This window comes from Podarcis liolepis (genome assembly GCF_965112155.1).
Source record: "Podarcis liolepis genome assembly, chromosome: 13".
Classification (NCBI taxonomy): Eukaryota; Metazoa; Chordata; class Lepidosauria; order Squamata; family Lacertidae; genus Podarcis; species Podarcis liolepis.
Genome location: NC_139573.1, coordinates 34,514,762 through 34,540,751, shown reverse-complemented (window position 1 = coordinate 34,540,751; position 25,990 = coordinate 34,514,762). Strand labels below are relative to the sequence as shown.

Sequence of the window (25,990 nt, the reverse complement as noted above, 5' to 3'; positions counted from 1 at the left end):
GGCTCGGCGGACGCATTTTCTAACAGATAAGTCCATTGCTCGAGACCTTTTCCCTTAAACATTCTCTCTCTCTCGCACGCGCACACACAGTGGCTCGGTATATTCCATCATTTTTTTTCCGCCAAGCTCCTGCCTGGAGGGTGTTATCTTCGCAACTTTCCTGTAAACCCGCACACCCTATAGGATAATAGGTGGGTTTCAGAACCCCATATATACACTCTCCTTGCCAAAGCCTCACACTGCAATTTGGGTTGGCTTGAGGCGAGGAGGGGGCAGTGGACAGTGGTTCTATGGGGAAAGAGGCATGAACAGCCACCAGTCCGGACTGCGGTTCCTTCCACCTCCTTCCCACCATCCAGGTTGGAGGGGTCACCATCCCCACCATGAGTTCCTCCCTCCGAAGATCAGCTCGTCTTGCTTGTACGCTTCGAGGAGAAAAGACCAGGAATCCTCTTGCTTGGAATTTGAGGCCGAGAAATTTCCTCCGACCCCTCTCCAGCCAGAAGTTCCTCCTCTCCCCGGGCTGGGGATGAAAGAACCGGCTTTCTCCGTCCGCCAAGGCGGTCCTCCGCAGCCAGCCTTCGCGGCCAATTCCCTTCCACAGCCGTCTTTGGGCATCTTTCCTCCACCGTCACCTTGCGAAGAATTAACTTCCGCCGCCGCCGCCGCCGCCGCCGCCAACGGGACTCTACACCGCGGGAGTCCTTCACCTTCTCCTCCTGCCTTCGTGGACAAAAGAGAGTACGAGGTGTCTATCCTACTGAAACCTAACTATGGACCAGGGGAGAGCAAAGGAGAAGCAGGGGAGGAAGCGGAGGAGAAAATTTTATTGCAGAAAGCTTCGTCTTTAGATCTATCTAAAAGAGACAAAACTTCACCAGGTGGGTCAATTGCGCTGAGGTTGGCGGGGAGGAGAAAGCAGAGGGCTATTATTTGGGAGAAGGAAGCATGACAAAATCTTGGAAAGTGTTGTCCTAAGCTAATAATAATAATAATAATAATAATAATAATAATAATAATAATAATAATTAATAATAATAAAATAATGCAGTACTTTAAAATATTCCTCCTATGCCTCGATCCTGTTAAAATCAGAATCATTAAATTTAAAAGAAAGAGAAGGATGTATGGGGCGGGAGGGAAAATGAAAGGAATCAAATGCGCTGGAGAAAATGTTTTCCTGGTTCGAGTTAAATCCCATCGGATTGTAACAAGTGGTTGGAGGGGAAGGTGGCGTTGTGCACCTGGACCTCAACGTTAGGGAGTTAAAGAATTCACACATAGGTCTACTGAATCCCAAAAAGTTGTGGCGTGATTATGCTGATGATAGGAGTGAGATGAGATTAAGAATTAGTTGCGGGAACTTTAAAGAATTGGGGAGTGGGGGTGGACAGAAGGGTCACGACAGTCAGCTGTGACAGAAAAGAACAGCAACCGAATCCATGGTGGCATCCCAAGTTTGATTTAAAAACCCAGCGCCGGGTTGCAGGATATGCTTTTAAAAACGACAACAACATATCTGTATTGCTAATGAGCGAATCACAAAGGCCCTAGCGCGGAAGGCGGGGGTGGGGTGGGGAGTTCTCCTGCGCAAGCTCAGCCCTAATGCCTTGGAGCAATCCGGTTAGGAGCATGGTAGTTTTGCACTTGTTGGGGGGTACGGAGCACCTGTGCGCCTTTACGCGTCTGTACCTCCCCAAACAGTCCCTTTCCACTCATGTTGTTCTTTTTAAATCGCCACATTGCTCCTAACTTTAAAGGAAAATTGTGGAGCTGAGATTTCTTTCTCTCCCCTCGCTATAAGGGAACAGTCTCTCAGGGAGAAGGAAGGCATGAACAGACACTAAAATACGTTTCGAAATTAATAAAGGAAAGGTACGGCACGTCAACCCAGCAGGCCTCTTATTCTTTAAGTAGCAGAACTATTGTAAAGACAAAAACCGGAATGATTCTGAAATATTAAAGAAGGGGGGTGGGAATAAGCTGTCACTTAATAAGTTGCTTTCCTACCCGTGGCTGAGGTCAAATGGAAAACCAAGCGACCAAGGGAAAGGCATTGATCCTACCCAAGCTCAAGTGAAGGACGACCTTCCCGTGGAGGGGCGCAGCGATCGCCCAAGGCCCAAGTGTACGCCGACGTCGGAATGGAGCAGTTCAACATCAAAGAGAATTCCTAATTGGTGCACGCGCGATTGAGAGGGAGACATTTCTCCCGCTCCTGGGCGCCATTAAATGGAATTTTCCTGCACAAGTAGAGCCAATAAGAAAGCGTTAACTTGGAATTGCATTTGGGACGTACTATCTCTTTCCTTGCAAGGGGTGTGCGTGTTTATATATAGAGAGGGGCTGTTTTGAAGTAGTGAGAATGCAAAGCATTTCCTCTTTTAAAAAAAAAATCTTTCCTTCCTTTTATCTATATAAACCTTACAGACCCAGTTTACTAAGGGCTTTCCATATAAAGAATTGGTTGCTAAAGATTTACGTGCCTAATTTCTTCCTATTATCTCCTGCCCTATCCGTTGACATGCAAATGCGTCTCTTAGCCTTAAATCCACAGGGATATTGCAACAGAACAGGCCAGTCCATTGCTTATTTTTGCCTGGGAACCCCGACAGCCCGATTCTTAGCGTATTGGACAGGATCAATTTTTTTACTTTTTTACAGCAAGGCCCTATGCCCATGATCTCTAAAATAAGTCTCACTGAGTTCAATGGCAGTAACTCATAAGTAAGCGTGTATAGGATTGCAGTCTAATTTAGGTCCAGCTTACTTCTCCAGTCGGAAGTTCCACAGGCAGAAGAAATAGGGGATTGAGAAGGGGGGAATGGTGAATTAAAGCGGATGAATAAGATTCCTTTAGCTTCGGAGAAAAAGAGGCGAGGCACACGCTCTCTAGGAAAGAGTTGAGCTGCAATCCTATTCACACTCAACTTGGAATTAAGCATCATTGGATATAGGGGGCGATTTGTCTGTTTGTTTTTAATTAGAATAAACATGCCTTGAATCGGTCTACACGAAACCTTTCTCTTCTTGGCTCCATAAAGCCAGAGATTGCAGGCAAAGAGAAAGAACGTGAGATAGGAGCAGGCAGGATAGAAGACGGAGGGTTATTCTAGGGCGAGGGGGAGAAACAAAATTGCATCATACCTACGGTCCGTTTGCTTTGGTTTCCGCTCCTTCGCTTAGGCCCTTTCTTCCAGCGGGGTCTGCTTTCCCCACCCGCTTTTTCTCCCGTAAACATGACCAAAGAAATAAAGAGAAGTGGTGGGAAAAGAGCAAGATAGATTGTAAGCGATTGAAAAGCAACAGCTACCACATCTGAGAATATAAAGGGGCATTTCAGAAGCTGAAAACCTGGAGGACTCGCCTGCCGAAGTTAGACACCTGTGAGTTCAGTGAATTACCTCGAGGGCGATTTAAGCTCCAGGCTTAATTCTCCTCTGGAAATCTCTCTCTCTCTCTCTCTCTCTCTCTCTCTCTCTCTCTCTCTTTTAATGCTTAACTTTTTGGCCGGATCGTGCTCTTGCATTGTTTAAAAGGAAAGCTTCAAATGAAAAGCCTTTCAAGTGACTGAAATGACCCGCGTTTTACAAAACCTCCTGCGCTAGAGGCTGTCGTTAATGACGCCAACAACCTTTGATCTTGACTGAATCCAAGAATACCCCCCCTCAATTTACTCCCCATGAGGAGAAACGTGTAAGTTTGCTGTTCATTACTAATGTACATCACCCAGGTTTGTGTGTCAGCTAAGAGGAATCGTAATGTGTTCCCCGACCTCGAATCTGCAGGAATTAAATTTGTTCGTTTCTTAGAATATGTCTTCCCTTGTGGGCATTAGGCTCTCCAAACAAAGATCTTTACTCACCGGTATTATTGCGAACATTAACAAACCTGAAATAACCTTAGAATGCACTGCGGTTCTGCTCCGCTGGCGAAAAACAAAACAAAAAACCCTCGGAAAATAAGTCCTCTGGAGACCGAAACAGACTGGAAATAAGTTCTTCCGTTAAGGCTCCTCGAAGCTATTTGTGACTCAGCCATCCTTTCTTTTCCTTTAAAAAAAAATCCAATTTAGAAAAGTTTAAAATGCGCCCGTACATATGGAGAGCTCATTGGCTTCGTCCAACGAGTCTCTAGAAAACGTTTTGCCAATTTATGGCAAATGGAGGGGGGTGGGACATTCAAAGAAGCGATCTTGCTTATTCTCTACCTGCTGTTAAATGACGTTTCTTTTTTAAAGATAAGGTTTTGCCCTTAACCATTTTGCTCAAGAAAAAATCCAAGCAGCCCTACTCGTGCTAATTAAAGAAAGGCTTAATTGCTCGAATCACTAACTCCGAAGCATATGCGGAAACCAATTTAAGAGGGTAGTTTTAAAAAACAAAACAAAACCCCAAGAGACGCAGCACCGCCGTGAACTTTGGTTGAAGTATACCAATTTCCTCTGCTTTAAAGGGCTGGTCTTTGCAAAATCTTGACACGTGTTGAATGAAATCTTTTCTTGGATCGATCGGCTAAAAGTTCTGTTTTGAGCATTTATAGCAGCTGACCGGAAAGCATTATTCCCGTTCGAAGAGGAGTATAGTTTATGATCTAGTGTCTAATGACTCCTATAAGCAGAAGTAATAACAGGCTTCAACGTTTGCATAGCTGTAATCTAACTCAATCATGCTTTTTAAAATAAATAAATAAATAACTGCATGTTTAAAAGACCTTAACTTTAAATGACCTTTGGGTCAGAGTTCTTAATCTTTTCAGAACTGATATCCACATTTGGCCCAAGCAGGTATTTGGAACCTTCTTTATTTATTTTAAATTATGTTAACCGTGTATTTCTTTTGTGGTAATGGTGTTGTTCCAACCCCGTTTAGTAGGTCAAGCTGGGACGCAGAAGTCGCGACCCGCCAACTGAATACCAGTTGTACTATGAAAATCTAATCCTATGAATATTTTCCCAATAATAAGAGTTCAGTTGGATTTACCTGAACACACATATTATGGGACTGCAACTTTCAGGCGTGATCCAGGCAAAACGAAGCCCTTCTGACATCCTTGGTCCTCAGTGGAAGAGTTCAATTTCTTTATTTGAGATCAGAATGGTTTTTCAAAGAGCTTGGATGCGCATGATGCTCACATGGGCATCGGTGTGGCGGGCTGCGTTTCCTAGCCATGCACAACCACAGCTTCCTGCCCTTGCAGTCTTCTCTAAAATGCTACATTCGTCAGACTTTTCGGAAGGTAATACTTAGCGTTGCCCTTAGTGAAGTACAGCTCCAGGAACAACTGTGGCGCATTATCAATCATTGATAAAACATTATTATAATTCCCTTGTCTCCATCACATCTTCCTAAGCAATGCTATCTATTTTCACAGTGCAGTCCTATGCACGTGCACTTACCTGGGAGCCAGCTTCACTGAACTCAACAGGGCTTACTTGTAAGTAGGGTTCAGATTACCGATTTAGCCAAATTCCTAATCTTGCTTTCTTTCTATTTGGGCACCCTGAACCCAACCTAAAAAATACATTTACTTTAAAATGGATGTCAGCTGAAATACTTCATTCCAAGTGAGGTGTGTATTCAGGGGGGCTTACATAGAATTGCAGCCTCACAGTCCTGCGCATTTTTACTCAGAAATCAGGCTGCCTTGGAATGGGTCTTTCTTCCATGTAATCGGGCATAGATTTTGAGCCTGCCAGAGCATTCCTATGCGCAGAAGTCAGCTCGGTTTCGGCGGTGGAGCGGGGGTGGCGGCTCTGGAGTAACAATGGGGCGAAGGAAGAGAATACATTCCCGTTAATAAATGGAACCGAACTACAAACTTGCTTAGTTTAAATTTAATATCTGCCTTGCCATATCTTGTGGCTGGTCGCTGCTGGCGACAGTGTGCCAAATTAGGTCTGAACCAGAAAAACAGTTATTGTGCTTGGAATACGCTGACTTCTCAGAGGCTGCTTTTGAAAAGAGCAATTCAGTATTTTTCCTCTTCGTTTTTTATTAGGGAGCTGAATTAGCCTTGCAGTTGATTCTGATGAACAATTTGGAAAGAGATTTCTATTGTCCCATGCCACTCTCCCAAAATATGTTCCCCTTCCCCGCCTCTTTCTCACTCGCGTTTAATTTCGAATCGCGTTTTGTTCTCCTGCACGATCTAGGGGGGTTAACAGTAATTTTGTAAGTGGAAAGAAGCAGACCCTCTCCCAATTCAGCTCGAAAGAAGCACAAGAAAAAGCTCCAAGTATAAAAACAGGGAGTTCAGATAAAAATGACTAGGTTGCAATCTCATACATACTTAATACTGTATTCCCCCCCCCCTCCGTGAGTCTTATTTCTGAGTCGACAGGTATAAGATTGCGCTTTCACACCCCGATCCTAGGCACTTGAAATAAAACCCAGTATCCCCCCACACCCCCCACACGTCAGTGGTTTGATCCATCCACTCACCCTCCTCTGGTTTTTAAAACAATATTCGTAGCACCGTTTCAAATACCTTATACAGTAATAAAAAGATGGGGCAATCCCTGTTTTACTAGCAGTACAGTACAGTACTACTTTTTCATGCGTAAAGAACATTCCCTTTCCTTTTCCTCCCCCTTAAAATAGTTTAAATTCTTATATCCAGTTCATGCGACTGACGGGAATGAAATGATAGAGCAACGTATAACTGAACCACGTCTCTGTAAAAAAAAAAAAAAATTAAATCATTTTAATTCTTAAAAAACCCAGATATGTATTTGACGAAACAGCTCCGCCTAGAGGCCACCTGAAGGGTTAACCAGGACTCTGGCTTTGCAGACAATCGGAAGAAACAACTGGTCGAAGGCTACAGGTCAGCCTCCTGAATTAACATCTCAGTTCTCATTAGGACACGTATGTCAGGATGACATCAAATGATAAGTGGGCAGCGATTATAAACTCGTTGGCTTCCCGGAGACTTACTCGTTTGTTAAATGGCTTCAGTTTGCAAGCCTCGAATACAGCCAGAGAAAAAGGAAATTGAGCTGGAGGTGGCGATAATACTAAGGAAACACTCATTCATTTTTATGCATCTCGTTGCCATGGGTGTTACAATTTTAATCTCCACCTCCTCCAAAATTATGCTTTATTTCCTTGTTAAGCTATACGCCCACCTAATTTTTTTTTTAATGTTCTGCAGTGGGATGTATTTTTAAAAAACAAAGTATAGTGCATTAACTCTGCTATAATTACCCACTGAAACCTTCTCTGAAATGGAAGTCGTACAGTAATTTTATTTAACTTTAAAACCTATAAGTACCACCTATTTGCAGCATATCCCACCCTTTCAGTTAAGGAGTGGAGGCAGTCTTAAAGGACCCAAATCACATACACAAAACCAGCATCTTTTTTCTCCCTGTATAGTGTGGCCTAAACACAGCTGCTTTATCCATGCAAGCCTACGCATGTCGGCTCAGAATAAAATCCTGTTCAGTTCAACAGAGCTTACACACAGGTTGACAAATACAGGATCACAGCCTTCATAATACGGTCAGGAAGCAATACTTTAAAAAGTATTACCTTTCAAGAAAAAGGCAGGTGTAATCAATTAATCAATATTTTTTAAAGCACACAGGGGGGAAATCCTCCCAAGTACATATGTAAATATTCATTTTCAGCTTGTAATATGTAGTTCCATAGATTTCCATAGGTTATACCTGAGAGGTTATGCTTTAAGTAAGTTCATTTTCTCATGAGTAGATGCCACTGAATGAGCTGGGGCTTGTGTAACCTTGACATCTTGGGGCTTAGCTGTAGTATGAGATCATTCCTGACTGTGTGTCAAAGAACCACCCATCCTCATCTATTCAAAAGCTGTGGTTACATTTGAGGAAGGATAGTGCTGGTTTGAGGGCCTGCAGATCATGTGCCTTGACCCTGAAGCCCTTCCACTTAATTACAGATATGTAGGTCATTGTTATAAGATGGCAAGGTGTGATCCCTTTCTCCCTTAATACTTCTTGATAAATCCTAGAATAACCCGTGTCTATAACTTAGCTCTGGCTCCCTCCAAGACTGCCTAAAGTATGTGGCAGCCCTGTTTAGGAAAGTTTCTAAGGATGGATGTTTTTATTATGTTTATTATTATGTTTTTAGATATATTGTAAGCCAGCCAAAGGGGTATAATAATAATAATAATAATAATAATAATAATAATAGGATACCTCTGAAGTCACTCGTATTAGACGTATTAGACTTAAGAAAGGTCTCCAGACCAAACCCTCTTAAAGTATTAGAGTTATTTAGAGTTTAGACAAGGAAGTAAAAATGGTTCTATTTAATGTGTGAAATCAAAGTTCCATATTATGTTATTATCCTGCTATAGTGCCAGCTTTGTTTATAATGTCATTGCTATAGACTGGTTTCATTGCGCCCTTTTTAGTAAGTTGATATGCAGTCTACTCTTCCATACAAACAACAGCTGTAAAATGCTAAACACCATTGCATGGAAACTATTCAAATAATTATATCAATGTTTAATTGTATTTTAAAGTTTGAGTCTCATCAGAGGAAAAGGTTAGATATAAATGAATAAAATAATAGTAACAGGAATCGTAATAAATACAGTCCCATACTGTGAAGTATGAATTAATGAAATCAAAGTATGATATATTGTTGGATGTCAAATGCTGACATTGCATATTAAATATTCAGTGACTAACACCAAATCAGAATTCTCACAAAATAATTTCTAGGTGGAATTGAGAGGGAGGTCAAGTTCAGCTGTTGTGGCTCTAGGGGTCAAATCCTCATGCACAGGAGAATTTTTTTCAACAAAACTTAGAATGCTGGCAGTGTTGCACTAGTGTTGCTGACTTGTGCTTCCTTGCACAGACACTAAAAACAACAGCACATCAATTGTTATTAGCAATAACTTTAACCACTCTGGTTCACGGGAGGCTTACACCTCCAGGAGTGGGAGGGTATAATGAGAATTTAAACACAAACATTCTGCACTTGTCATAGTGTTGACTCCCAGAAGTGGGTAGGAGCATAATTACTGATTATTGCAGTAGCATAATTACTGATTATTGCAGTAGCAGCTTCCTATTCTGAAAACCAGTGTGAGGCAGTGGTAAGAGAGTCGGACTAGGACTTAGGCCAGACAGCACCTGCAGCATTTGAAGCAGGGTGATGATAGAGAGAATCCATTACTGTAGTTTGGTGGCTTCAGGAACCCAGCTTCAGATCCCTAGTGGATGGCTTGGACCAGTCACTATGTCTCAAACTAATCTACCTCACAGGGTTGCTATGAGGATAAAATGGGAGGCAGGAAAGGTATATAGGCAGCACTGAACTCTTCAGAGGAAAGGCAACATGTAAATGAAATAATGGATAAAAATAGGGTGATTACTATTTAAGTGGTACTATAGCATTTCTAAAACATTCCTCTGAAACAGTGTACAAAAACACTAACAACAACAAAAAAGGCACCTGTGTTTATGCTGCCAATACCATTTGCTCAGTTTGCCACTATAATAGGAAGCACTGTTTCCTTACATGAATTCACAAGATCTGCAACAAAATGTTGTTGTCTGGCCCCTCTTCACTTTTCCAGCCAGCCATACTTTTCTCCATGATACTTCATTGCATCTCTCCAGTTTTCTGTTTTGTTCTGCCCAATGGTTGGTCACCATTCTGGGGCTACTGAGCATGCACAGTTTTCATTGGTATGATTTGACCGTTCCCCTTTAGGTTTCTTTCCCCCTAGCAATTATTTTCTGCAACTGCAAAACCCCAAGCCTCCTGACACTTATGTCTGAACATCAGAAATAGAGGGAATTATATAAGAGGTGGTATAAAATTCACTAGCAGCAAAAAGCATACCATTTCCCTGTAGGATATAGGCAGACATCCCCATACCTCACAAAAATGCTCTTGACTTTGTCTACATTTCCAGGTGTAACAAGAGTAAATGAGTTAATGTATGTGTTCGGCTGCACCTGATACTTTATAGTACTAATCTTTGATTGCTCCTACATACACAGCCAAATATCTCAATTGTAATTGAGCATCATTGTCTTCTGATTCTGTGATCGCCCCGGGTTGCTGCAGGTGCAAAACTAGACCACCTCTCCTTTCTGGAGTTCAGAGGCGTGTTTATGTGACACTCTTTTCTATAGGGAATGAGTGAGATCATGGATGGGAAATGTCCTGGCTTCAGTTGTGTTTTTGAGAAACCATGCTGTCTACATATTATATATATTTATTTATTTAAAAAATCGTATTACCCTCCCTTTCTGTGACGAGTAGCAGCCAAGCTGGCTAGCAAGTTCAAATTAAAACAATATAAAACAACGACGAGCATATGAAAAGGAATTGGAATATGAGCAGCTAGCTTGAAAAACAAAGCAACGAAAAGCATCAGCAGAATGCCATCTGCTACATAGTACTCACTTGCCCTGTCTTCCTAAAGACAACCGAAATAGTGAAATTTGCTGGAATTGACGGAGCCAGGTGCGTCTTAGAAACCTACATAAGAGGCTCCACTGCACACTTACTTATTTCAGAATAACACAATTAGAATCTGGTGGTTCAAATGAAATTTGTGACCAAAGATGAGTGTGTTCTTGACAGGCACAGATATATCCCTGACTACCGCTTTAATAGTAGTGTGGTGTTCTTGAAAGAGTAGGACATGAAGCAGGGCCTCTAAAAATTACATGAGCCTTCAGGTAAGGTACATGAGGCAATTCTTGGGGTTTTTTCCCTTCCATCTACTCAGGGAAATATCAAAAAGATTAATATACTCCCAGAACAAACAGAAAAATGATGTTTGGCATAGTCAAAGCACAGCATGTCATGATTACTTGCATACTGTAAAGATGGGAATGTTTATAGCTCCTTTAAAGAAACCTCAGGTCATGGAGCCTGGTTCTTAACATAAGCAAGCACTCAAGGAAATAGCATACAAAGGTGCAGGTGCTGGAAGTTCTCCATTCCCATAATGGGACAATCCATAAAGAATGCCAGGATTCAAAGAGAGCAAGAGTTGTCACATGTGGTGAGTTAGAATATAAGCTATAGCTGGGCAAATTATGCTGGCAGGTAGTGACATTCATTAAAGCAGGGGTGGAGGTCTTTTTCAGCCTGAGGGCTGCATTTGCTCCTAAAGAGCCTTCCAGAGGCCACATACCGGTGGTGAGTAGGGCCAGATCCAAAGTGGGTTGGAGCAATGGGAACCTTTGTACATTAGGCTTCATTGCAGCCATGTAAAAGTCAGAGGTATACGCTTCTCTCCACCCAAGCAAGCAAAGAAACATTATTTCAGTTCAAGGACACATTCCAGCCTGACAAAAGCACTCAAGAAGGATGCAGAGCAGGGTCACAGGGGAGTGTGACCTGGAGAGATGGTGTGGCCTAGGAAGAGTCCAGGGGACCCAATGGAAGGTTGCATTTGTCCACTATAAATAATGGTTTGCATAATGTGACGTGCGTTCTCATATGGAGGTAGTTGAGTGTATATAGCCATGCTTGGTAGGGCTTGATAGATTGACTCAAATTTTAGGCAATTTCTAGTAGTTGTAATAGCCATCATGTATTTACATAGGAGGGACGCGGGTGGCGCTGTGAGTTAAACCACAGAGCCTAGGACTTGCCAATCAGAAGGTGGGCGGTTCGAATCCCCGCGACGGGGTGAGCTCCCGTTGCTCGGTCCCTGCTCCTGCCAACCTAGCAGTTCGAAAGCACAAAGTGCGAGTAGATAAATAGGTACCACTCCAGCAGGAAGGTAAACAGTGTGCAGCTCACCCACAACAGGGTGAGCTGCCGTTGCTCGGCCAACCTAGCAGTTCGAAAGCACGTCAAAGTGCAAGTAGATAAGTAGGTACTGCTCCGGTGGGAAGGTAAACGACGTTTCCGTGCACTGCTCTGGTTTGCCAGAAGCGGCTTAGTCATGCTGGCCACCTGACCCGGAAGCTGTACGTCGGCTCCCTTGGCCAATAAAGCGAGATGAGTGCTGCAACCCCAGAGTCAGCCACAACTGGACCTAATGCTCAGGGGTCCCTTTACCTTTTTATTTACACAGGAACACAGGAAGCTGCCTTATTCAGAGTCAGACCCTTGGTTCATCTAACTCAGTACTGTCTACAATGGCTGGCAGCACCTCTTTAGGATTTCAGACAAGGGATCTTTTTCAGCCCTAGCTGGGTCTTCTGCATGCAAAGCAGATGCTCTACCACTGAGCTACAGTCCTTTCTCAAATACACTTAATGAGTGCATACAGCAGACATTTTGGCACCTGTGGCTGACACAAAATGCCGTCCCCCTCCGTCAGGGAAGAAGGGATGGGTGAAGATCTACAACAGGAACGGGAGGGAGGGGGATAAAGACCTACCACCCCTGTGAATCCTGCCACCTCAGGTGGTCACCTTAGCTTGCCTCCTGGGTGCACCAGTCCTGTTGGTGGGCAACCTTATTTCTTATGTGGGCTGCATTCACTCAGGGGTTATATGTTGATGGATAGGGCTGCATGTTGGCAATGGGTGGGTCAGAGCCAAAAGTGGGCAAGGTCATCTCTTTGTCCATTCCACTTGCTACTACCCCTTGTCTCTTCCAACCTGCTGTGGGCTATGGAGTGGAAGGACATACTCTTCTTCCCAGAAGTAGTAGTAGTAGTAGTAGTAATAATAATAATAATAATAATAATAATAATAATAATAATAATAATTTATTATTTATACCCCGCCCATCTGGCTGGGCTTCCCCAGCCACTCTGGGCGGCTTCCAAAAAAATATTAAAATACTGTAATGCATCAAACATTAAAAGTTTCCCTAAACAGGGCTGCCTTCAGATGTCTTCTAAAAGTCTGGTAGTTGTGGTTCTCTTTGACATCTGGTAGGAGGGCGTTCCACAGGGAGGGCGCCACTGCCAAGAAGGCCCTCTACCTGGTTCCCTGTAACTTGACTTCTCGCAGTGAGGGAACTGCCAGAAGGCCCTCAGTGCTGGACCTCAGTATCCGGGTAGAACGATGTGGGTGAAGACGCTCCTTCAGGTATACTGGGCCGAGGCCGTTTAGGGCTTTAAAGGTCAGCACCAACACTTTGAATTGTGCTCGAAAATGTACTGGGAGCCAATGTAGGTCTTTCAAGACCGGTGTTATGTGGTCTCGGCGGCCGCTCCCAGTCTGAACTGATAGCTTATAAAGGGCTTCTGAAATTAGGCAAGGGCCACAGGTTTCCCAGCTCTGGTATACCCACACAGCCATGTGTATTTCTGCCACTCTGCAATCTTTGCTGCCCAAAATTGCATTCAGAATTCGCTGTCTCTAGTCCATGATCAGACTGGCCTTGCTCCACTAACTCCCCCCCCCCCCCATTTACTATACTGTTTCTTTTTATTCCTTCACCAATCAGTCCTACAGGGAGATATATAGTAAGGTCAATGGGCCTATGGGCATTTCCAGATTACCTGTTTATTGAGCCTGATTTGTTTGCAGAGATATTCAATGACACTGGCTATTTAATGAGCATTCGTTTTTATTTGCTCGCAGAGAGATGAGATGATGTTGCAAAAACCAAATGTTTATCCCACACATTTCGGTGTGTTCACTTTCCATATAGGAAAAATTCTGATTTTTTTGTGAAGTGGGTTTGTTGTGCAAGCCCTCCCAGTCAACTGTAACTGTACAACCTGAATTTGCTGGGATGTAATTGAATCCCACCTGAAAGTAGTGACAGTCTTGCTGCGAAAATTTTAAGGTTAGCCAGCTAGCACTTGTGCAGACAACAAAAGCCCATTATTTAAAAGTGTTATATTTGCCTACGCCTTATATCTCTTCTGTTTTCTATTCCCTAGCCCTCTCCCCATAATTGTGATGTTTATCTTGACATTTCAACATGGACATTCAACGGAGAACTGACTCAAATTTCTTCAAGGGGGGAACTGCATCATTTCCTTTGTTTACTCTTTTGGCTCCAGGGATCTGTTATGCAATGGAATAATGTTTAAAAGAGAGCACCATGATACAGGGTTGAAAGCTTCTCCACAGAAGACTCACAAGGACTGAGATGCAATAAATTACAACAATAAATATATAGTCTGTATCAGCATAGACATCTTTAACACAAGCCTCTAGTTAGCTTGTAATGAAAATGCTAATATTTTGAATAACTGACTGGTTGTGATCAATTAACAAGCTTGGGTCTTTGACAGAGCTCTCTTTTAGGTGAAAAGGTTTATTTAATCTCCCACTAGAATTTGAATTAATGAAATATATTTTTTAAATCTTCTCTCTGTGAACACAGAGGCATCTATTGGAGTGTTACTAGTAGTTGTTCAGAGGCCTGCTAGACAATCCCAAACCCATCTACTCAGATGTAAGTTCTACTTAGTTCAATGAAACTTGCTTTCTGCTAAGTGTATTTAGAACAGCCAATTTTTTAAATAGTGCAGGCTTGTTATAGACATTGCTTTATGCCAGGTGTGGACCTCCAGGTGTTACTGGACTACAAATTCCATCATCCCTAGCTATTAGCCATGCTGACTGGGGCTGATGGGAGCTACAGTCCAGCAACATCTGGCGGGCCACAGGTTAACTAACCCTATGCTTTCTTTAAAAGCATTATTTTGCCTTGGGGGCAAAAATCAAATGTTGTGAGGAGAAATTATTAATTTAAATTATTAATTTAATGACTATGCAGTTATGCATCAAAAAAATTCAACCAATATTTCCTCAGCAGTATTTGGAAGCCAGTCTTAATGTGGCTCCTCTATCCTATGCATTCAATGAGGCTGCAATTCCAATTAATTTTAAAAGAACTCACTCCCAGTAAGTATACTGAGTTATTTCCCTATCTTCCTGTTAAATGTGTCATTTAAAACATATGTAATTAGGGAGGGGGGAGTTCACACATGCATTTAGATGTGTGGATATCTCAACTCTTGATGAGAACTGTTGAATGTAAGAACTGATTCCACTGAGAAGCTTTGTGTAGATGATAACCTGAGGTGACAGGAAATCTGTAATGCTTCTGATAAGCATGAATGTGAATTAGCTTTCTGTACCAAGTAATAAAGGTAAAGGTACCCCTGCCCGTACGGGCCAGTCTTGCCAGACTCTAGGGTTGTGCGCCCATCTCACTCAAGAGGCCGTGGGCCAGCGCTGTCCGAAGACACTTCCGGGTCACGTGGCCAGCGTGACATCGCTGCTCTGGCGAGCCAGAGCCGCACACGGAAACGCCGTTTACCTTCCCGCTGGTAAGCGGTCCCTATTTATCTACTTGCACCCGGAGGTGCTTTCGAACTGCTAGGTTGGCAGGCGCTGGGACCGAACGACGGGAGCGCACCCCGCCGCAGGGATTCGAACCGCCGACCTTTCGATCGGCAAGCCCTAGGCGCTGAGGCTTTAACCCACAGCGCCACCTGCGTCCCTGATGTACCAAGTAATATCCCAGTCTAAAACCCCAGGGAAGCCAGTCCGACTCAGCATTCACGCCTTCCAAAATAACAGGGCTATAATCATGCTGCTAAACTTGATCCTGTAGCAAAATTGTATGTTTGATGTATTCTACAGGTATAAATATGTCTCTGGCTGCCACTCTTAGAATAGTGTTATTGAATTTGTCAACATAACTCAAAAGGTTCGATACAGAAAGAATTACATCTATCATTTTAGGCTACTATAGACTTATGCAAGCTTTTCAGTTTCACAGGACTCTTCCTCAGGCTGAAATAGGAGCACACACATGCACACCCACATTCCACAAGAATTTTTTTTTAGCCTGAGGCAGTAAAAAGGCACACAGTCCAGTTGGCATAATAAATAATCCAGATGATATTCAATGAGAAGTTATTATGTGTAAAGGTGGGACCATTGAGAAGAATGGGAGTTGTAAATGCTTTTGAAGGAACTTCCATGGGAATTTGAGCAAGAAAAAAATCTGACCCAATGGGGTAATTTACTGTGGCTTGGGTTTTCATACTCAGTAACCTGCTGCATTATTTAATAATAAAAAACACCCCATTTCTTTTACCCTGGACCTAAGTGCTGGAGCTAAAAAGATCTGGGTCTAGATAGGACTTGGATAGGTAGTGTTCTACTTTCCCTTCTTTGGGTTCCATGATGGCAGAAAGGGGAGATTTAATGTTCTAAATAGATAAAGAGTAAATGGGAGAGAGTATGATGTCCTCAGACTACAGAAATTCATATCATAGGTGGCAATGGTAGGGATTTAATGCATAATCACAATATAATTTGCCTTTGTTGGAACATCTAAGCATGAATCCTCATCCCTCTGATAGGGTATGTATGAGAGAGACCTGCACCTAGAATCCTTATTTAACCAGGAGGTAGTCAGGGCTCAGTCCTGATGATTGCTTTCATTTCAAATGGGGGGGGGGGAAGTATGAATTAACAATAAAAGAAAAATGCCTCTGAGCAGGTGCAGAGTGCTTTCTCCCCCAGCAAGTGACCACCACCTCCCCTCCAAACCTCATGATTAAAGAGCAGGACTTCCTATATCACAGTAGAACAACATTCAGACAGGGCAAGTTTAAATGCCAGCAATTGCCTGCCTCTCTCCTTCCCTGCTTTCCCTCCCAAAGAAATTCAAAGGGTGAGCATTTTGTGAGTTCAGTGGGCTTTTTCCTGAGCAAGTCCATTTAAGGAAAGAAGGCAGGATGGGGTTGTTTTTTAGTCGGTATTTCAAATGCAATCAACATTTTAATACTGGTAACCTTTTAAAAATACTTGTCAAGGAATTGTTCCTAGGAAGAAAAGGCTACAGATGAGTACAGTGTTTAAGTTTTCAGAGACTTAAGCCCTATTGAATTAAATGGGGATTACTCCCAGGTAAGTGAGGTTAGGATAGCAGCCTAAAAAAATAGAGCAAAGGCAGAATCCAAGATGTTCTTACCAGCCAGAATTTTTGTTGGGGGGGCATGCCTTTTGTTGGGGTGGGAAGAAGCTCAGTTAGCTATGTATTTTTATGTATTTTTATTTTTTTATTGATTTTTTTATGATGGGGGGAGCTGCTCCTCCCCTTTGCTACGCCCACGGTTCTTACTGGGATGCCCTTCGTTTCAATGGGGCTTGTGCAGGTGAACTTTCCTCTGGGTTGTATTCTGATTTTGTAGTTCGTTGTGGTTCGAACTGTATTACATGCGCGCTCTAGAAAGGAACCCTATTCTCCCCCACCCGTTTCTTAAACTGCCAAATCCACTCTCTGTCTGAACTCTATATAAAAACACTTTTCCCTGACTCCCTCTCCCTCCCCTATTAACTTTAGGACCCGAAAATAGCGTGCTGTTTTTTCAAAGTCAACGGCATTTTTAGTGTCTCCCCCTGGTGCGTTTGCCCTCCGCTTTGTAAAGTCCTGCAGGACAGATCCGTTTTAACACACCACGCACAGGAAAGAATTTGAATAGTAGTTTTCGGGAAATGGTGGGGTGTTGTGTTTTGTGGGGTTTTTTTAATTTGGCTTTTGAATAGAGTCCTTTTGTGGCGTTTGTTCCCTAGCAACGCTTTCCTATTAAGGCGGGAGAGAGCGAGTAAGTCAGCGCCCGCGCCTATGTGAGGCCCAACAAAATGGCCGCTCTGAGGGCTTTTCCTGGAGCCTCGTTAGCCTTTGACACACACACAGGAATGAACTAGAACTGCTTGGTGAATTAGGTAGTTTCACGTTGTTGGGAATTCGTTTTTAACACACAAGAACATAAAACTACCTGATTTACTCCAGTTTATTCGCCTCGACTTATTATTTTTATTATTATTTTGCTTGCTTGCTCTGTGTGTTGGGGGGGGGTGGAGAGATAATTCTGACGGTTTCCGGTGACAGCCGTTCTAGGCCTACAAAGCGCCGCGCCAATCGTTCAGGGGGGACGGGGAGGCCGCGAGAGAGGCCTAGCGCCGGATTTACGGCGCAGCGGAAGGCCGCGCGGCAAATCTTGGAAGCAAACAAGGCCGCTGCGAAGCTCCACCCCCGGCCTCGCTCTAGATTTACGCCAGATGAAGTTGCAAAGCATTTTACTGTGGTTTGTGAGTGCGCACCAGGGCCTGTTAATTAAAAATGTCTCTCGCACGGCAGTGAATTCGCGGGAGAGAGAGGCTAAAAAGGAAGTCTCTGGCAATTTCCAGCTCAGCAGCAGTCAAGCAGAAGCGCGGAGGACCCTAGAAACTTGTGCGACGATGCGCTGAGAGAGGAAGGCGAATCAATCTAGCAGGAAGTTCTCCTGCGCATAGCAGCCAACTCCTAAGAGCCGAGGGGACCCCCCAATAAAATATTTGAGGGCCGCCGTCCCCGCCCCCCCCCCAAAGTTGATGGTCATTGCCAATCAAATAGTGTGCACCATGTCATGCGATCGATTATGCGGGTTTACCTGCCCCCCCCAAATATTCTCAAATTGGCACCCCTGCTCCTGCGCAAGCCTCGTTGAAGTGAATGGAGGCTCATCACTTCTCCAAGGCGGGGCTTGCGCAGGAGAACGTCCCTCTTGCTCCGGGGAGGAGAAGGAGGAGACCATGCTTTTAATCAAGGGCTCTCGGGTTGAAACCGGATTGAGGGCATAGGTGATTCCAAACTTTTTAGGCTCCCTTCTTTTGATTTTCATAATCTGGGGCATGAAAAAAAAATCACCTGCACATCTGGGATTATGCTTAAAACCAAAGCAATCTCTCTCCCCCCACCCCGCCTCCCTTTTGCTTCCTTCTTTCCCACACCGGAGAACATTTCCAAGTTCCTCATTTCCCTCCACTCGCCGCCACACAACTCAGATCTCTCTCTCCCCCCCCCCCCCCGTCCTCTTTCTCAGTAACTAAGATAACCGTACATTGGAAACACCCAATTGGCAAAGATCTGCAATCTGTGTATCTGTCTCGTTCACAGAGATCCCCACCATAAAGACAGGAAGAGCGCTTAAAGGGCTTGCTCCTTTATTGTGGCAAGATCTTTGGCAGGCAATACAGTCCATTTCCTCGTACGCCGGAAGTGCTCCTTTCAAGTATTCCAGTCATTCCCCTTAACTTTATGGGAGTCTTTTGTTAGCTCAGTTTTATCAAGGGACCTCCCACCCCCACCCCGTGGGTAAAATCTGTCGGGAAGATCTCCTGCGCAAGCACGGCACTACAGCACTTTTTTGCCCGGCTGCCTTCATTTCAGTGAAGTTTGATAAAGGACGATTTCCCGGCGGGATACATAGATAGATCGTCCTGCTTGTCTGCTTTTTTACCTTTTGTTGGCCAGGAAGGGCTGACCTAGAAAAGCTCCCCTCTACACTAAATGAGCAAGGTACAAAGCTACTTCAGGTTTCCCCTTTGCTGCTCCTCAGTAAATTACCCCCCCCCCCACCTCTGGACCCCGTTTCCGTGGAACTTACTTCTGAGTAAGTATATATGATGCTTCAGATGTCAGCCCTGACTTCTTCCTTCTTCCACCTTACGCAGAGCTTTGGGGCAGTCCAGCACCACTACTTAATATTCCGACTATTTTACAAATGATACAATTTATCTGGACTTTGCCACACTTTACTTCTTAAAAGGAGAGAACTGAATTTCGAACCATTTGTATGGAAGCACGGGGGTGGGGTTGTTTCGTTTTTTGGGGAATAGAAAGGTCTCCTGCGTAAGATCGCCGCTACTTCCACTAAAAACAAAGAGAAGGGCACAAGGGCACTACATTTGTACAGGTTTCGTTCATCGCAGTCAAGCTTGTGTAGGAGAATTTTACGAGTGGATTTCGATTTTGCAACCAAAACGAACCTTTTCGTACCTAGGCCATTGTATATATATGGTTTTGAAAGTCGACTTTGATGAACTTTTAAAGAGAACAACCATCAAACCTGAAGGCTTGTTCTTTAATTTTACGGCAATGATATGATATAAACCTTCAACGCTTTTACATCTGTAGTAATCTGCTGCAACCTTAAGTCTTAAAATATTTAAAAGACTAAAATAAGAATAAGAAACATCCAGAGTTGCAGACTGAAGGCACCAGTTGCACAAGAAAGCCCGACTCCTCCGCATGGAGAAAAATCTGCAGTCCTCATCCACCCAATATCACATAAAATCAGCCAGCCTCTCATACAAACAGTTTTGGGCTACCAGAAATATTCATTCCTCTTTATTCAGGTGTTTCATACTTAATTATTTTCCTTTTCTGTACGATCCTCCGGTATTAATTAGCATTACTGTTCATACAAACAGAAGTTTTGCCCCTTACCTCAGGCTATCACTTCCTTTTGCTATCATAAACCATCCCATCCTAAACCAGGATTTAATCTGGACCAGGGAGAGTTTAGCCCTATAATCTATTCTTCTAACAAACACTTCTTTAGCTGCAGAAGCATTAGCTGGCAGTCCATTCACTCACCCTAACCACGAGAGATAGAGGGACTCTGAACATGTGCAGACTGCTTTTCCCTTCTCTGCGTGTAAACAATGGTATTCCTCGCAAAACTACGATTTTAGGGCAGGACTTCCAGTTCAGAGCAAGTATCCAAGAGACACATTTGCGCCCCGACACCATTCCACTTGTTACCTAAACATGAAATTAAGTTAAACCCATTGGGTGTACTTCTTAATAAAGGAAGTTTATTAAGTATATTGACAATGGAAGCTCCTAGCCGCTTTGAGTCTCGGTTTTGGGAGAAAGGCGGGGTAGTAGTAGCAACAGCAGCAACAGCAACAACTGTATTCAGGTGGGCTTAGTCTGGGGTAAGTGTGTGTATAGGATTGCAACCTAAATGTGTGATTCAGATTCAATGTGGCTTGTAGAATAGGATTTCCTAGTGGATTCTGCCCAGTACGTTACCATTCAGGGGGATGCGTTAGGAAATTGGATTAATTTCCATTTATATAAATAGCGCTTATTTCCAACAAATCTGTTTACGATTGGCCGGCAATCTGCGCAACAGTAGAATATATCGGAGTGAGGGTGAAAATTGTAGGCAGAGGTTTTCCACCCAGTAAAAAAAAGTTCTCGATGCAGTTAGGCAGAAGTACTTAGCTTTAAGACAATTTGAACCCTGATGAGACCAGAATGCTTTAATTTCGGGAGTTTCGGATTACCTGTGGTCTATAGATATTGGGTATGTTGACAGATCTAAACGAAAGTGAAGGGAAACGAATGACACAATGTCGTTCTCACACTTACGTGAGAAGTAAGATCCATTGGGGCTATTGGCGGTGATGCAGCGGAAAGTCGAAGCTGTGCGGTTTTTTGCACGGTGTCTAAACGATGCAAGCAGAAGCTTAAACAGGTTATATTAACAGTAGCTGAAGGGTTTCGCCACGCGTGGCACTAAGGTCTTCTGGAACGGTGTCTTTTGAGGTTCAGTCGAGTTACGCTAGAATTAGTCTAGAATGAGATTGTAAACTTTAGCTACGTACATTCGTTTTTCTTCTTCTACGCTAACAACACCCACATGCGGTACGGAGAACTCAAAGGCACTTTTAATTGTCTCGTGTGAAAACACAGGTCATATAGGAAGTAGACCTCTGGTGCAAGTAGCATCTGAATCGTGTTCTTGCACAGTTTCCCGAACAGGTCGATCAGATTTCCGAACCAGTTCAACCAGATAATTTTCCAGCCGGATTCGTGATCTCTGTGTTAAACACTTCTCCTGGGCCTTCCAGGATAATTTTGGTAGGACTTTACCTGCTGGGTTGGGACTTTATTGCTAACATTGTTGCTGAGATCGCGTAAGAATGGCTCAGAGGAGGAATGAGTCTGGCGATCCACCCATAGATAACTATATCACTACCTGAGAGGGGCATCTAGCTGACCACTGTTGGAAACAGGGAGCAGGGAAGGACACCATTTTAGGTTAGTGGAGGCACACTTCACATGCGGGACAGGAAGCATAGCAAAATTCAAAGACCTGCTTTCCTATATGCTCGAGATTAAACTGCAAAAAAGCAAGACAACGCAACAACAACCCAAGACTGCATTGGAAGAGTATTTGTTGAGAGAGATAGAGATTGTGTGTGTGTCCGTCTACCTATCTGTCTTCGGAGATATACAGTGCTCCTGAGAAATTATCACACGTAGCCTGAAATTAGGGCCTGGGGAAGGTAAATGCTCCCCGGCCTCTCTAAATGGCACTCTGGAGAGCTGGCCCAGATGGACCTTTGCTCTGATCCACCCTTCCTTGGCTTCTCAGCACGTGTGCTCTGAAGCAAAACCATTAGAGGATCAGAAAGGCAGCAGTCCTCTATCCACTTACCTGGGAGTGTGCGCTCATTGTGTTGAGTGGAACTTCCTTTTCTAGTGAGCCTAGACTCTCCTTTGCCGCTTTCATGGAACTAAGTTCCATTTTCAAACTGTGCGGCTTCTTTCCTCCGAAGTCCGTTCCGAATCTGGATCTATGTGTGCCCCTTGGGTGTTCTTCCAAAACAGGACAGAGCCTCGCTTGCATGCTGACATGGTAGGAGTTTCCCCAAAACATCTTAATTTGGAGTTCTGATTCTGTCGTGTGAATCGAGAGAAAGGGGAAAGTTTCTGCTGCTTTATCGGGCCCCCTAACCTGACTTGATTCCACCCCCCCCACTTGCCCGTTCTGCTTTTCTAAGGCCCTGTAACGGATATTTATACTCAGCAAAAAGGCAACGAACTGTGCCAGAAAGTTTATGCCTTGGCATCTGGCAGCAGTTCCCGATTGAGAGGAAGAGGTCAGGAAGTTTGGAAGGGGAGAAACGCTGCAAGAAAACCACGTTTACCCTTCCACATTTTGTGTTGGGCAAATTGTGTGTTGTTTCGCTTATTACAGCTGGGTCCTGAGCGTTCCATCTATAGAATGATGTTCTGGATGGTATGCAACTAAATTTTACTCAGAGTAGACCCACTGAATTGAATGAACATGACTAAGCAGGGTCCATTAATTTCAGTAGGTCTACTTGGAGTAAACTTTCGTTTCTGTCATGAGACTTGCTCCCAAATAATCATGCCAAGCCTTTAAAATCAGGAATATGACCCTAGGTTTTAGAAACGAGTGATAGTGAAATCTGTGGAGCTTACCTTTGGGGATATTTACTGTAAAAAAAAATATGTTTTTGTTTGTTTTTCTTTTAATCCCGTCAAAACTTACTTAGGATCGCCGGGCCTACCAGCAGGCTTACCCGGAAGCGAATGACACTGAAATCAATGGGATTTATTTCCAAACCTACATGCTTAATATTGGGGTTGTAAATCTATGAATGGATATTGGCCGCAATTAACAATTCACTCCGGAACAGTCCAATTAGCTAGAGCAGGACTTTAAATAGATTGTGGATTGCAGCGCTGGTATTTGAATAACAACAGTAACGCGTTCGCACAGATTAATTCTAATAAATAAACATATCCATGGTTGACATACAGCGCACTTCGGCAATTGGGGTGGACTCCTAGAACATAACCACATGTACACCACTAGTTTCAGTGGGACTTCCTCGCAGATGACTTCTGGAGAACGGCACCCTTAAACAGACTTGGGTAATAAGCTCTTCGACTGAAACTAGGTTTGTGATATTTGTGCCAATTGGGGGAAACTCTTACACTCTTAGGTTTCCTGGCTGCCAAAACTTTAACTTTTAAAGGTAATTCCAAAGTAAGCGTAGCAGAGAATCGGAGATAAACCAAAATTCTACATGCTTGCTGGGGGTGGGGGGTTGTTTGAAAAGGTGCTGCTGTGATCTACTCCGAGTTTACTTTTTCCTCTCTCCAGTCTGTTGCTTTCTGTTTATGGATGCTTCCTTTTTTTCCTGACCATCCCAAAGAAAGAAAGAAAAAGTTAAGATCGGTCTTACCTGGAGCCGAGTCCCGCGTCTTTGCGAAGCGCAACATAAATGCATAAACGCATGTCTTTGCAAAATGAAAACAAAAACACCACGCACACCCTTGCTGGGCCAACTGAGGGTTATGCCCCCCGTGCCCCCCCTTCCACACACACACATATGAAAGACAACGAATAGCAACTTTGGGCAGATTCAGTGTCTGGAATTCACGGTTCCCCTTCTCACACCTACCCAACCCCAATCTTCCTTGTTCTCTTTCTTTGGGGACAAGGTTCCTTCGTATTGAGAGATGTTAACATATTTCTACAAATGTAATACAGCGTGAAAAGAACAGTCTGTCTGTGTCTGTGTCTCTGTCTCTTCCCCGCCCCCTTTTAAAAGCAAGGTATCCTGCTACAGATTATATGGAAGCAATACTTGAGAAATTTAAGTGCATTACGTGTGTGTGTGTGTGTGTGTGTGTGTGTGTGTGTGTGTGTGTCCTTTCTGGGGTCACACCCCAGCCACCTCATCTCACGGTTTGTTAATCCGACTCTTCGCATAATAAAGTTTTAAATAATGTTTGGGCGCTCGGTCACACATACACATCTAAGGCGATACTAGAAAGTTTACTCTGATGCCTTCCTAAGCATCGTTGCCCAAATCATCCAGATGCATACACCCAACTTTTTAAAAAAATGTTATTGGCAGATGCCAATCGGAAGTAAAGTATCACTTTACTTTGAACTTTCGTTTATGTAGGATCGCGGCCCTCCGACAATTCCCACTGCTGTTAAAGGCATGAGTTGTTCCGCACACAACCGAGTTGAACCAGAGCAGCTGGTTGTTGTGGTTGTTAAATACCAGCCGTCGATGACAACCAATAAGAGCGATATTACATGAGACCATTGGCATCCTTATCCTAAGCTCATTTATTTGGGGGGGGGGGGGAAGTCTCTCATCGCTGATTTCAGTAAAAGGGATGCTAACTTTATGGATAGATACAATGGGGTATGCGCAGGAGTGTGAACTTGGAAGTTCCATTGGAATCAATAACATTTATTTGCGAGTAGATGGCTTTAAAGTTTGTGTGCGCGCGCGTTTGTGCGTAAGATAACTATTGCTTAATGGAACTGATTAACCTGTCTTAGACACAAAATTAGAGTGATACTGCAGAGAACATCCACAATAGATATGACTTCCTTTGTTCCTTAAATTAAGTTCGTTAGTCACTCAAAAGTTTATTCCATACATATTCCACACTATCACTCTCCCCAAGCTCCCGTGGATTTTCTTGACAGTTAAATGCCACCCGTTTCCACTGAATTTACTCTTAGGCAAATGAGATGAATCCCCCACGACCTTCAGACCCATCGTCTTGCATCTAAGCTAGCCAATGTAACAACCCCTACTACCAGCAATAATATACTGAAGTTGTTCGGTAATGGGAATACTTCGATTTGTATCTCAGGGTGGTATTCAAATAAGTGTTTGCCAATACAAGACCCACTGAAACGAATGAGCATGACTAAGTTAGGGCCATTTATTTTACTGCGTCTACTCTGAGTAAAACCTAGTTGAATACCACCCCCAGTTTCGGATCTAGGTTTTAGCTCTCCTCTAATTTCGACTATACTCTCTGAAAATCTTAACCCTAAAGGGTGAACATCTTGGTTCCCAGACAGCTAATATTATTAAATGTATGATGCCTCCCTCAATTCCCTGGTTTTCCTTTATTGGGGTTCCTTTTTGTAACTCACACAGGCTTCTAACTTTACAAGGGATCTCTAACTGGTTTACTAACTGCTAAGATTATAAATGCCGCTTGGAATTGTGTTTTTAAAGTTAGGTCTAGTTTCTGGTCCGGGAATATTAGCTACATGTGTAAATTGTTTTGCTTCCCTCCAGAGAAGGAATTTTTTTCACTCTCCCCTCTCCTCCCTCCTTTCCTCCACTTACTTAAAAGTGTGGGGGGGGGGGAGAAAAACTCTTTTAAAAAACTCCAAACGGTAGCATTCATAACCCTGGGTTAGCACAGGAAATGGAGAAAGGTAGATTTCTTCTTGTTTCTTTTCTTTTTTTCTTTTTTGCCCCATAAAGGTTACAAAAACATATTTGATTTAAAACAAAATAAAGTTTTCAAATGCAGGACTTTCCCCGCCCATCTCCCCACCCCCACCCTCAGAACTAAAGTTTCTTTCATAACCAGTTACAGGCTGTCCAGGTTTGTTTTCTGTGCCCTGGTCTTGGGGGTTCTGATGTTTTTTTTATATAGAAATAAAAGTG

The 25,990-nt window shown here is 43.4% G+C and overlaps 1 protein-coding gene and 1 long non-coding RNA gene across 7 annotated transcripts in view; one reads left to right on the top strand and one right to left on the bottom strand.

The window, feature by feature from the left end:
- HOXB8 (homeobox B8) overlaps nucleotides 1–25,990 on the top strand; it is a gene marked incomplete at its 5' end in the record, with an annotated part of 49,376 nt that continues 23,386 nt past the window's right edge. The window contains one exon of one of the 3 annotated variants that reach the window (XM_083470212.1): nucleotides 1–881. In XM_083470212.1, the coding sequence (XP_083326338.1) occupies nucleotides 305–881 (577 nt within the window). The remainder of the gene's footprint in view (nucleotides 882–25,990) is intronic. The other 2 variants (XM_083470210.1, XM_083470214.1) reach the window with 2 other exon arrangements.
- LOC310690856 lies at nucleotides 592–24,421 on the bottom strand. 4 transcript variants are annotated; one of them, XR_014518215.1, is made up of 4 exons: nucleotides 23,738–24,421; nucleotides 3,148–5,755; nucleotides 2,011–2,243; nucleotides 592–723 (listed from the first exon to the last, which is right to left on the bottom strand). It is a non-coding gene; the product is annotated as an uncharacterized lncRNA (long non-coding RNA). The 4 variants fall into 4 exon arrangements; XR_014518217.1 differs by lacking the exon at nucleotides 23,738–24,421 and having other exon boundaries at nucleotides 3,148–5,513; nucleotides 5,594–8,029; XR_014518216.1 differs by lacking the exon at nucleotides 23,738–24,421 and having other exon boundaries at nucleotides 3,148–8,029.